Genomic DNA, 14,159 nt, shown 5'->3' with positions numbered 1-14,159 from the left:
TGAAACTGACAGCGTCCTCACAGCAGCACTACAAAGCGACCCAAGCCTGGAGGCCCTAAGGCAGCAAGCCTCTGAGTCCCTCGCAGATGGGGCCGCTTTCAAGGTGTACTGGGAAGGTGGGAGACTGCACAGCGAGTCTGTACCGCCCCATACAGGTAAGCCGCAGGCGAATACCAAATGGCTTGTGGTCCCGAGTGCGTTCAGGGGACATGTGCTGAAATCCGCACATGATAATTCCCTGACAGAACACTCTGGTGTCCGCAAGACACTTGCCTGTATTCGGAGACAGTTTTATTGACCCAGGATGAACAGGGATGTAGCAAACTACTGCAAAGCATGTGCCGTCTGTCAGGAGCTGGGGAGGTCCAGGGATTCCTGCGGGGTTCCCTTAGGTCCACAGCCACTTCGCAGGGAACCCCTGCGTGGGCTGGCTGTTGACCTACCCAAACCACTGCCCATTGTCAGCAGTCACCACATCCGACCGCAGTGGCGCAAACGCCCTGTCCAGAACGGCCCATGTTGGGTCAAACCTGAGGGTAGCAGACCGCGACCTGTCCAGTGGAACCGAGCCGCAGGCGCCAATGGGTTTTCCCGCGTGCCGGCAGCTCGAGACCCGTCAGCCAGGTTAGCGGCGCCGCCACACATCTTGCGGATATGTGTCTAAGCCACCGACAAGAGGGGGGGGCTGTCACGGACGGTTGCGGGGCCGCAGACGTGTCCTGGAACCGCCCGTGAAGAAAAAGCGATCGCACTCGATTCTCTGCATCGATTGCGCTTCAGATCAATAGAATCTGGATTGATTGTGTAGGAGCATCTACAGTCTTGTCTTAGCTGAGAGAATCCCTGTAAAAGCCTGGGGGGAGGTGTTAATTAGCTTGGATATATTCCCTGTGGAAGGCAGAATAACATGGAGGCAGTAATTCCCTTTTCTGTTCTGGGAACCAGGTGACACCTAGCTGATCTCATGCTTAGATGTTAATTAGCCAGAGGTGAAAAGCCGCATCTACACGAGTAGATGCGGCCGCGATGCTCCTTATCAATCGAGCTGCTGATGCGGCTCGATTGATAAGATCCGACAGGACGGATCTCCGCACCGCCGATTCCCTGCTCGCTCCCCGCGAGGGGACAATGGCAGGGAATCGAGCGGAAGGTAAGCGGCGCCAGCAGGGACGAGCGGGCATGAGCAGGGAATCGAATGCGGCGCACGCGCGGCGAGCAGGGACGCGGCAGGCACGCGGAAGAGGCGATTCGGCGGCTAATCGAGCCGCCGGATCGCTGCAACATCTTATAGTGTAGACGGGGCTTAAAACACCAAAAATTTGTTCAGCTAGAAGGAAGCTTCCCCAGGAGCCAGCAAAGAGCTCACTCTGCCTTTTGGGAAAAGACAGGATGAGCTCACAGCAGGAGATCAGACTACCCAGCCAAACCGTCTCCATGGCTTAAAATGGTGATGCATGTGATGTATGGTTTCTGCTTATTAAAGAAAAAAATGAGTATCACCCAGAGGTGGGAGGAGAGTATTCGGATTCGTTGAAATTGGACCAACGTCTCGGTATACAAATCATAATCATACCTCATTCGGGTTAAGGAGTTATGGACCCCTCGGTAACCATACGCCCTAACACCCGCTTCAAAGGTATCATATTATTCGGTAGGTTCTGGGGATCGAGAATATGTAATTATTATTTGTGTGCCAGCCGCATAGGTCGGTCTAGAGAAATGTCAGGGTTATGGGGCTTGTGAAAGCCCCTGCCCAGATGTGATTACCATAGTCCGGCCCGGGGGCCGACTCTAGAAGCCCGCCTCTGAAAGCAGCTCCATTTAAAGTACATGAGCTGCTCGGGCTAGTTATTCCTCCATTTTTCCACCTTCATGAACACTCAGCCACCGTGAGGAACAAGTGGTGGCCATTTTGATTGAACTTATCTGAAACAAAAGAACTCTGCGGAACTTGAAATCAAGGACTTGATGATTTTCCCACAAAAGGACATTTTCCATGAAACTAAGTATTTTTTTCTCCCCTTTATTTTCATACTGTGTTATCTCATGTCTCAATAATTGTTGATTTTAATAATTTTCTGTATATATTAATTATTTATATTGCTTTCAATAAACCGACGCTATCGTCAGTTGTTGTTCCAGCTACCCTATTTTTCAGCATACACGGGAACTGAACTTAGTTTTCTGAAGAGATGCTACTATTGTTGATATCTAGACAGAATAGAGTGTGTTTAACCGTTTTATTCGCAGGACTAGTCAGTCAGCGGGCTCCTCTATCCCATGGTAACAGAGGTGGTGGCAGTTATACCCTGAACTAGTGTGTAAAGTTGTATTTCCGTACCTCACAGGCTCCCTTCTAGTTTGTCTGCGGCCAATTCCCAACGGTTTTTACGCATTGACTGCAACCAGAGTTCGCACGATCCGTGCGCTGGCACCATTTGGAAGGCATTTTGCGGTCTGACCACTAGGGCTCCAGTGACATCCCACTTTTCTCTATTTTGGTGACACATTCCCTCTTTCCCAGGGCCAGGCTGAGGCAGAGGCTCCAGCCTCAGGGTGCACAACTCACTCAGCTATCTTTCCCCTATTGTGTGTGAAGCAGAGAGAAATAAGAAAAAGGGATACATGGCAGTGACCAGGGCAGGGCCGAGGCAGAGGCTGGAGAGGCTCCAGCCTCAGGGCGCAGTGTAGGAGGGGGCGCACAACTCATTCAGCTGTCATTCCCAATTTTGTTTGAAGCAGAAAGAAATAAGAAAAGGGGATACATGACAGTGACTGCAAGCCAGATAACTGGAGATTAAGGTGTTGGGGAGGTTGGGGGCTCTGGGGCACCTCTTAGTCTAATAGCAATCAGTGTGTGACGGCTGGGGTGGGAGGGATGGAGGGGCGCACTTTGCTGTCTCAGCCTTGGGTGCTGAAGGACCTTGTCCCGGCTCTGGCAGTGACTGCAAGCCAGATAACTAGAAATTAAGGTGTGTGTGTGTTGCGGGGGAGGGATGAACAGGCACACTTTGCTATCTCAGCCTTGGGTGCTGGAAGACCTTGTCTGGCTCTGCTTTTTCCTCATTTGTTCCTCTTTCAGGAAGATCTATGTAAATGTATACATTTTTCTACTAAAAATGTGTTAAATAGACTCTAAGGGCCTATTTCCATTAACACGCATTGCAAATTTAAAAACGCCTGTGTTTTTATGCATGGTTTTCACATGGAAATCACGTTGCTATTTTAAAACTGCCTAGCAACATCACATGCCCAGCAACTCATTAGCATTAATTAACTTCCTGTGTAGGCCTTTCCTGTGCTTGTTGGGTTGTAGAAGGTGAAGAAATGACGCATGCTGGATACATTCACGTTCAGCACGCAAATTTAGACGTTTGTAATGCGAATATATGTGGCCCCGCTGACTTACATTAGCCGTGATTCGCATCTAGATTGCCACGGAATGTGAAAAAATGCAGCATACCATGCAGATTTATTCCGCATTGTGTCTAAAAATTTGCATTGAATTGAAATAGCTCCATTCACAAACATGTGTTGCACTTTGGATGCGAACATTCACATTACGAATTTGTGTCTTTGTAGTGGAAATAGGCCCTAAATGTTATTTCTATCATTTAATTTGATATACTGTATGTCTTATTTTGTAATGTTAAAATAAAGGAGAACTAATGATGACAGAAGGGACCAGAGTGATTTGAATTATAAAATTACATCTTTTGCGATATCCTTTGTGATATGCGTAACTAGGGGTGTGGCTTGGTGTGTCAGGGATGTATCTTAAAGTGTCCCTTTTTGTTAAAGGATACCAGATGCGAACATTTTTGGAGAAGCAGAGGAAGCTAGCATGTATGGTGATTCGTCCTGAAGCCCACCGCACCCCCGTTCTTCTTTCTGCCCCTCTGATGTGGCTATCTGCCCTTCAGCACCTTCTTCCGGGTTGCTGAAGTTGGGCATCACTGCGTCACACAGCATGTGACCACAGACAGGAGTGCTCTGCTCATGCGCATGACATAATCGTGATGTCACGCACATGCGCAGAGTGCTCCCGGCTGTTGTCGTGCGCTGCATGTGCAGAGTGCTCCCAGCCGCAGTTACACTCTGTGATGCAGTGATGCTCGACTTCGGCCACCCGGAAGAGGGTGCTGAAGGGCAGATAGCCACATTGGAAGGGCAGAAAAGAGAACGGGGGGTGTGGTGGGCCTGAGGACGCCTCATCATACATGCCAGCTCCTCCCGTTTCTCTTATATTTTTCGCATCTGGTATCCCTTTAAAGGGACTCCGAGCTCTAACTAAAACCAAAATCTGAACTTACTTGGGGCTTTCTCCACCTCATCGTAGGTCGGGAGGTCCTTCGACGTCCATCTGGCTCTTCTCCCAGGGCCTGGTCAGAAATTGCTCCCCGGCGGCTCCCGGCGACACTGGGCCCGAGTGTCGGGCTCCTTCTTCCTGAAAGCTGATGTCAGTCATCACCGCGCCGGCCGCCTCGTGTCATCACGGCGGCCGGCGTGACAGTACTGCGCATGCGCGGTTTAATCGCGCAAGCGCCGTACTGTCACGCCGGCCGCCATGATGACGCGAGGCGGCCGTCGTGGTGACGACTGAAATTTTTTTTTTAATCTAATTTCTACTTGCGATTTTTATGTGCTTGCAATCCATACATATATATGTGTGAGTGTATATATATATATATATATATATATATATATACATATATATATATATATATATACAGTGGGATGCGAAAGTTTGGGCTACATTGTTAATTGTCATGATCTTCCTGTATAAATAGTTGGTTGTTACAATAAAAATTTAATTTAAATATATCATATAGGAGACACACTCACAGTGATATTTAAGAAGTGAAATGAAGTTTATTGGATTTACAAAAAGTGTGCAATAATTGTTTAAATAAAATTAGGCAGGTACATAAATTTGGGCACTGTTGTCATTTTATTGATTCCAAAACCTTCCGAACTAATTATTGAAACTCAAATTGGCTTGGTAAGCTCAGTGACCGCTGACCTACATATACAGGTGAATCCAATTATGAGAAAGAGTATTTAAGGGGGTCAGTTGTAAGTTTCCCTCCTCTTTTAAATTTCTCTAAAGAGTAGCAACATGGGGGTCTCAAAACAACTTTTAAATGACCTGAAGAGTGAAGACAAAGATTGTTCACCATCATGGTTTAAGGGAAGGATACAGTAAGCTGTCTCAGAGATTTCAGCTGTCTGTTTCAACAGGAATGTATTGAGGAAATAGAAGACCACAGGCTCAGTTCAAGTTAGGGTTTAAAGTCGCAGACCAAGAAAAATCTCGGATAAACAGAAGCGACGAATGGTGAGAACAGTCAGAGTCAACCCACAGACCAGCACCAAAGACCTACAACATCATCTTGCTGCAGATGGAGTCACTGTGCATCGTTCAACCATTTGGCGCACTTTACACAAGGAGATCCTGTCTGCGAGAGTGATGCAGAGGAAGCCTTTTCTCCGCCCACAGCACAAACAGAGCCGCTTGAGGTATACTAAAGCACATTTGGACAAGCCAGCTTTTTTTTGGAATAAGGTGTTGTGGACTGATGAAACTAAAATGTAGTTATTTGGACATAACAAGGGGCATTATGCATGGAGGAAAAACAACATAGCTTTCCAAGAAAAACACCTGCTACCTACAGTAAACCATGGTGGTGGTGGTTCCATCATGCTGTGGGGCTGTGTGGCCAGTGCAGGAACTGGGAATCTTGTCAAAGTTGAGGGGCGCATGGATTCCACTCAGTATCAGCAGATTCTGGAGACCATTGTCCAGCAATCAGTGACAAAGCTGAAGCTGCACCGGGGCTGGATCTTTCAACAAAACAATGGCCCTAAACACTGCTCAAAATCCACTAAGGCATTTATTCAGAGGAAAAAGTACAAGGTTCTGGAATGGCCATCTCAGTCCCCAGACCTGAGTATAATTGAAAATCTGTGGTATGAGTTAAAGAGAGCTGTCCATGCTCAGAAGCCATCAAACCTGAATGAACTACAGAAGTTTTGTAAAGAGGAATGGCCCAAAATACCTTCAACCAGAATCCAGACTCACATTGGAACCTACAGGAAGCATTTAGAGGCTGTAATTTCTGCAAAAGGAGGATCTACTAAATATTGATTTCATTTCTTTTTCTGTGGTGCCCAAATTTATGCCCCTGCCTAATTTTGTTTAAACAATTATTGCACACTTTGTGTAAATCCAATAAATTTCATTTCACTTCTCAAATATCACTGTGTGTGTCTCCTATATGATATATTTAACTGACATTTTTTATTGTAACAACCACCGATTTATACAGGAAAATCATGACAATTAACAAGGTTGCCCAAACTTTTGCATCCCAGTGCGTGTGTGTGTGTGTGCGTGCGTGTGTGTGCGTGTGCATATATACATATATATATATATATATATGTATATATAACTCCCTAACCAGCTCCTGCCATTTCCAACTGAAAAACATAGCACGTATCCGACCTTTTCTCTCCCATAACACAACCAAAATGTTAGTACATGCTCTTATTATATCTCGATTGGACTATTGCAATATATTGCTTGGTGGACTTCCAACTAACCGACTAGCACCGCTCAATTCTGTACTGAACTCTGCTGCTCGACTCATTCATCTCTCCTCTCGCTCTTCCTCTGCTGACCCTCTCTGTCAAGCTCTTCACTGGCTACCAATTAATGGGAGGATTCAGTTCAAACTCTTAACCCTAACCTACCTTCTATCCTCTTCTACAATTACCTCCTCACATTCATGTGTAGAAGACTTCTCACGTGCCTCACCCATCCTCTGGAATGCCCTTCCACAACACATCCGCCACTCTCCCACCTTTGAAATCTTTAAACGCTCCCTCAAAACCCACCTTTTCCAACAAGCATATTCTCTAGCTTAGGCCATGCACCCACTAAATAACCTAATTACGCACTGCCTGTACATATACTGTATACTTCCCCACCTCTTGTTTCCACCCCATTCCTTTAGATTGTAAGCTCGCAAGGGCAGGGCCCTCACCCTTTTGTGTCATGGAATGTTATTAATTTAATTGCTTGCACACTGTTAGACATTTATACATTTTAGTTATCATGTTCAATGAAATTGTAATCAGCAGTGCTGTATCTTGTATCAGTGTTCATATTTGATGTATATCATTGTCTGTATCATTATGTATCCCTTGTTTGTTTTCTTATATTGTACAGCGCCTTATAAATTGTTGGCGCTTTATAAATTATTAATGATAATAATAATAATATATATACAGTGGAGGAGATAATTATTTGACCCCTCACTGATTTTGTAAGTTTGTCCAATGACAAAGAAATGAAAAGTCTCAGAACAGTATCATTTCAATGGTAGGTTTATTTTAACAGTGGCAGATAGCACATCAAAAGGAAAATCGAAAAAATAACCTTAAATAAAAGATAGCAACTGATTTGCATTTCATTGAGTGAAATAAGTTTTTGAACCCTCTAACAATAAAAGACTTAATACTTAGTGGAAAAACCCTTGTTTGCAAGCACAGAGGTCAAACGTTTCTTGTAATTGATGACCAAGTTTGCACACATTTTAGGAGGAATGTTGGTCCACTCCTCTTTGCAGATCATCTCTAAATCCCTAAGGTTTCGAGGCTGTCTCTGTGCAACTCTGAGCTTGAGCTCCCTCCATAGGTTTTCTATTGGATTAAGGTCCGGAGACTGACTAGGCCACTCCATGACCTTAATGTGCTTCTTCTTGAGCCACTCCTTTGTTGCCTTTGCTGTATGTTTTGGGTCATTGTCATGCTGGAACACCCATCCACGACCCATTTTCAGTTTCCTGGCAGAGGGAAGGAGGTTGTCGTTCAGGATTTCACGATACATGGCTTCGTCCATTTTCCCGTTAATGCGATTAAGTTGTCCTGTGCCCTTAGCAGAAAAACACTCCCAAAGCAAAATGTTTCCACCCCCATGCTTGATGGTGGGGACGGTGTTTTGGGGGTCATAGGCAGCATTTTTCTTCCTCCAAACACAGCGAGTTGAGTTAATGCCAAAGAGCTCTATTTTGGTCTCATCAGACCACAGCACCTTCTCCCAGTCACTCACAGAATCATTCAGGTGTTCATTGGCAAACTTCAGACGGGCCTGCACATGTGCCTTCTTGAGCAGGGGGACCTTGCGAACCCTGCAGGATTGTAATCCATTGCGGTGTAATGTGTTTCCAATGGTTTTCTTGGTGACTGTGGTCCCTGCTAATTTGAGGTCATTCACTAACTCCTCCCGTGTAGTTCTAAGATGCTTTTTCACCTTTCTCAGAACCATTGACACCCCACAAGGTGAGATCTTGCGTGGAGCCCCAGAGCGAGGTCGATTGATGGTCATTTTGTGCTCCTTCCATTTTCAAACAATCGCACCAACAGTTGTCACCTTCTCTCCCAGCTTCTTGCTAATGGTTTTGTAGCCCATTCCAGCCTTGTGCAGGTCTACAATTTTGTCTCTGACATCCTTGGACAGCTCTTTGGTCTTTCCCATGTTGGAGAGTTTGGAGTCTGCTTGATTGATTGATTCTGTGGACATGTGTCTTTTATACAGGTGACTAGTTAAGACAGGTGTCCTTAATGAGGGTGACTAATTGAGTAGAAGTGTCTAACCACTCTGTGGGAGCCAGAACTCTTAATGGTTGGTAGGGGTTCAAAAACTTATTTCACTCAATGAAATGCAAATCAGTTGCTATCTTTTATTTAGGCTAATTTCACACCAGGACGTTGCGTTAGAGGGGGCGTTAAGGTCGCATAACGTCCCCCTAACTCAACGCCTGGTGGTGCTGGATCTGGACGTCAGAGTGAGCCGCGTTGTGCAGCTCACTCTGGCGTCAGTGATGCGCACTCTTGTGCGCATGCGGCATCACGTGGTCCCGCCGGCCAATCGCCGCACAGAGCGGCTGCTCCAGGAAGTAAACACTGCACGTCATAACGTGCAGTGCATATTACTTAGCCATGTGCCTGGCCGCTCTCCGCTCCTCCAACATTACTGAGCATGTGCAAGCAGTCTAACGCGGCTCAGCTGCGTCTAAAGTACTGCATGCAGTACGTTGCCTTGTGACGCAGCATTACAATGTAACGCAACGTCCGCACTGTGAACAGCCCCATTGATTTTTCATTACTGTGCGGTGGGCTGCGTTACAGGCTGCTCTAACGTGCGCCTGTAACGTCCCACTGTGAAACCAGCCTTAAAGGAGTACTATCGATTGAAACGACTTTTTTTTTTAATACTGTATATTAGTGTACACATTACCACTAGTGCTAGGGGCACTTTATTTATTCACCCAGGTCTCTCTCTTGCTATCCCTGCTTAAAAATTCATTTCTCACACAGCTCATAGTAGTTTAGGTCACCCTGAGCTGCTGGGTTACTCTGTCACACAGCTCACAAATATATGTCACTGTGTCACTCACAGCATGCAGGAGACATGAGGAGAAATAGGCTGATCTGAGGTGGTAACAGGTAACTAAATGAGCTGGAATATTGCTGGAATATAACTAGCTATAAACAATAGTCTGTGTTTACACTCAGTCTGGCTGCCTGCTTGTGGTGATTCACTCCAGGCTGCATCCACTTTACAAGCTGCTGAGAGGGGCAGACCACTGTTTACAATTAGCATTATTAGTATCTTTATCAGTCAAGAGAAGCAAAGATAATAAACACACATTGCTAGAATCTTTAACCCCTTACCACCATATCAATAAGATTCTTTTAGCAAGGTGATAATTAAACTATAAACTGAGGAGTTGATAGCAACTCCCCTGTGCAGACATGGGCTTAGCCCTCTGGGAGCCCTCAGCATATAGATACATTTGTATCAAACACTGACGCCAAAACTGACGGAGGATTTTACAGCTGAGAGGAACAGCTGTGTGAGGAATCAAATTGCTCCTAGTACTTGTCCTAATGTGTGCTACAACATACAGCATTTAAAAATAAATGCATACATCGATAGTATTCCTTTAAGGTTATTTTTTTCGATTTTCCTTTTGATGTGCTATCTGCCACTGTTAAAATAAACCTACCATTGAAATGATACTGTTCTGAGACTTTTCATTTCTTTGTCATTGGACAAACTTACAAAATCAGTGAGGGGTCAAATAATTATTTCCTCCACTGTATATACACATATATAGTGTGTATATAATAATCTCATTTGTCTGTAATCCTGCCTGCACCGACCTCTGCCTGGACTTTGACTACTCTCTGCCTGCCGCCTGCACCGTCCTGTGCTCGGATTTTTACTACTCTCTGCCTGCTGCATGCACCGACCTGTACCTGGATTTTGACTATTCTCTGCCTGCCGCCTGCACCGTCCTCTGCTTGGATTTTTACTACTCTCTGCCTGCCGCCTGCACCGACCTCTGCCTGGATTTTGACTACTCTCTGCCTGCCGCCTGCACCGTCCTCTGTTTGGATTTTTACTACTGGTGTGTGGTAGATTGTCAATTTCTTAATGTATACACCCAAGCTATTTTTTCAGAGTTCTTAAAGTGTACCAGAGATCAAAACGTTTAAAGAATGGAGACTTACCCGAGGCTTCCTCCAACTCCATATGCACCTTTAAGTCCCTTGCCGTCCTCCCGAGGTCTGTCGTTCACCTGCGATCAGCCCCGGTAACTGGCTCAGTTGGCTCCAGTCCAGGTCTTCTGCGCATGCGCGGACCTTCCCATGCATGTGCAGTAGACCCAGACTGACGCGACTGAGCCAGTTACCGGAGGACGGCGAGAGACTCAGACGTGCTTATGGGGCTGGAGGAAGACAAGATGTTTTGATCTCTGGATTACTTTAATGATTATTTTGGGGGAAAAATTTAACATACAGTGGTACATTGGTCAGATTTTTAAAAATGTTACAATCATTTAGAAAAATTGGTTGTAATTCTTGGATTGAAAAGAAATGCAAAAAAAAAAATTGTATGGTGTGTGGCCACCTTAACAGTCGATCTGGCCATACATTGATTAATGTATGTCTAGCTTTACTGAAAAAAAAGGGCTGACACGAATGGTGCCCATACACGGTACAATTAAAACACTCAATTTTCCTGTTTGTTCAACCAAAACGATTGAATATAGTGATAATGAAGTAAAAGAAATGATTTTTCCGTTGTTTCAATTAAAATCTGATCAGACATGTTGGAAAAATTTGGGTGATTGTGAAATTGTATATCGTTTGGTAGGTTGTATAAGGAAATACTATTATTACTGTAGGTAAAAAACTACTTTTTCTTCATATTCAGTCTTTTTTGGGGGGATTTTCAGAAAAATCAAACGTTCATTTATGGTACCTTGAAAATAATTTTAAAAATTATTCCACCAAATTGAATAACTGAGCAAATTTCAAATGAAAAAAAAAATTGTACTGAGTCTGGGCACCATAAGTCCAGTAAAGCAAAACAGTGACTGAAATGCAAAGTAGTTAATGGCAAATCTGGCCTCTTTATAAGTGGGGTGTTCCAAAGACAAGTAAAATCATTAACATGTCTGCTTTCCCCCCAGAATAATTGCGTTTGTATTTATGTGCAGTCCATCCTAGATCCTATAACTTGTCTCTTTATTTCAGTTAAACATTAACAGGTATCACTTTCCCTTTCGTGTTTTCCCTACTTACGGTACATATTTGTCTTGGCTAACACCGCACAAAAGCATTTTTCTTTAATGACAATAAAAATCTCTCAGAAGTGTCTGAATATCCTTTCTAAAAAATCATCAGAATTTGAGTCATGCCCTGGGTATCGCGAATTGGCTCTACAACATTTATCTGCTACAATTGCAGGAAATTCTGCAGGAACAGGGAGGAGGGACTGCCCAGAATGTATATATCTGAAGGACGAGAAGGGCAATAAAGTTCAGAGGAGCTAAGAGAGACGAGTCGATGTACGGCGAGATGTCTCTGCTGCTGGCAGTCGCTGCCACCTTGCTCTGTGCTTTTTTGGTGGCGCAGGTTTTCAGCCAGCAAGCAGCAGGTAAGGATAGCAGGTACCCAGTACCAGGACGATGGTATTATCTCAAGAAGATTTTTTATTACCTACTAATACAACTTACACCCAGAAATAAACCAACATACGCAGTCCTGCGTGAGAAGGAGCGCCGCGGCGATCGGACAGGACCGTTAACTACGGCCGATCTAGAAAAGCCGCAGACCCTGATCCCCGGAGAGGAACAGGTAATCTTTCCTCTTTTCCTCTTTTTTTTTAATTTTAAGTACAGATTTAGGTGAACTTAAACAGACAGTCGCCTACTTACAAAAGACTCAAGTTACAACGTTTCAGAGATAAGTTGTCTTCATGTACGAAATATTCAATAATGTTTTTTATTATTACATGTTTTTGTTTCTAAATGTTACATTATTGTATGAGCTTTTATAAGTCCTTTAAAAACTTTAAGAGCACATTGAAAACAAACAAACAAACAAACAAAAAAATTGTTCGTACCATATGTCCAAATCCAGAGTTATTTGAAGGTAAATCATTTAAGGTGGGTACACACCATGCAATTTTCCCATCAGATCGACTGATTGATGATAATTAACAGCATGTCCAATCTGCTTCTGATCGAGAACTGCACAAAGTTGATCTTTCTCCTTTCGACTTCTCGATTTTGTGCCGTAGTGATCTCATAATAGATCCCTTTCTCGATCTGAAGAAGATCAGACATGCTGGAAATTATGGGTCAATCTGATGGGAAAAGTGCAGTGTTTTTGCCTTTATCTAGGTTTCTGTAAGGCTTGGTGGTGTATTCTCCACAGTCAGCATGCAACGCATGAGCTGACGTGGAGGAGGTACACACACTAGCACAAAGAAACAGGCTATCCCTAGTATAGTGGAGGGGAGGACTGACTCCAAAAGGAGATTGTGGCGCACAGGGCCGGTGCAGATCCGACAGCCACAAACAATGCTTTCGCTATAACGTCTCAGCGCAAAGTAGCGCTGAGCGCATAAACCAGAACTGAGGAGATCAGGACAGGTAGACAGAATGAACACTTGCTAGCTAGCCGCTACTTAGTGACAGCAAGCGTCCACAACAAGACAGACTGGAATAAGGCAGCCAATGCGTTGCAGCGATGGCGTGCCTCACAAAGACAGGACAGGATAGTCAGGAAATAGCAGGATCAAGATAGATGAACGTAACACAGACAAATATACAATAAGTATGTTTTCCTAGCGTATTACAATTACAGCTATCAATGAAACTATTTGTAACGTCTGACTAACATATGTATATATCGGCAATGAACCGATATATGACATAAGCAGGAACGCTGACTAGGACTGGAGTAATACAGGGAACAGGACTCAGAAGGATTCGCTATCTCTTCGCAGAGATGAACGCAATCCACAAACGGTAACAGGACAGGATTCAGAAGGATTTGTTATCTCCTCGCAGAGATGAACGCAATCCACAAACAGGACCAGGAACAGGATAACTAGCTCAGCACGGGTGATCAACGTGCTAGAACTGACTAACTGAACACAGGATATAAACAGTTCGTGTACGTATATATCAGCGTCACTGATGTAGCAACGTAACACGAATACAAGGAAAATAATAAACGTGCTGGTATGCATATATATGGGCAATGAACCAATATATGATGCAAAACCAGCAAAGTATCTTTAGAACAAGAAACACGATCGGGGGCTGAAGCGACAGCAAGACAGGCTTAAACTGAAGCTATGAAAACCCGAGGAGTCCTGCAGGAAGCAGATCTTTATACTGAGGTCATCCAATGGGAGCAGACATGCAGATTCCCACACAGGTGAATGATAATCAGTCACAAGCTGACAGCAGGGAAAGGCAGACAAAGCTATGCAGCTTGCATGGAAAGAGATCAGAACTGCCTGAGCTGCAGCACTACTACTTCCAGCAATACCTGCTGCAGCAGCGATCATGACAGTACCCCCGCCCTTAAAAGCGGATTCCAGACGCTTTTCAAAACTGACCTTCCCAAGGAGACAACCTAACTGATAATTCATGATGACCGGGACAGCCCGGCAAGACCAAATTCCAGAATCAGTCATCACAAGACTGGACCCATCAGAACCTACAGAACCATGCCCATCAGTACTACAAGTCTCAGTGTGACACCCATCAGAACCATGATTTCCAGAA

The 14,159-nt window shown here is 44.5% G+C and overlaps 1 protein-coding gene across 1 annotated transcript in view; it reads left to right on the top strand.

The window, feature by feature from the left end:
• Positions 1-11,741: 11,741 nt before the first annotated feature.
• Positions 11,742-14,159, top strand: part of LOC137539175 (uncharacterized) — a 74,164-nt gene continuing 71,746 nt past the window's right edge. The window contains exon 1 of the mRNA XM_068261684.1: positions 11,742-12,213. Coding sequence (XP_068117785.1) covers positions 11,923-12,213 — 291 coding nt within the window. The 5' untranslated portion in view covers positions 11,742-11,922. The remainder of the gene's footprint in view (positions 12,214-14,159) is intronic.

Source organism: Hyperolius riggenbachi, chromosome 11, assembly GCF_040937935.1.
Source record: "Hyperolius riggenbachi isolate aHypRig1 chromosome 11, aHypRig1.pri, whole genome shotgun sequence".
NCBI lineage: Eukaryota > Metazoa > Chordata > Amphibia > Anura > Hyperoliidae > Hyperolius > Hyperolius riggenbachi.
This window is presented reverse-complemented; position numbering and strand designations above follow the sequence as displayed.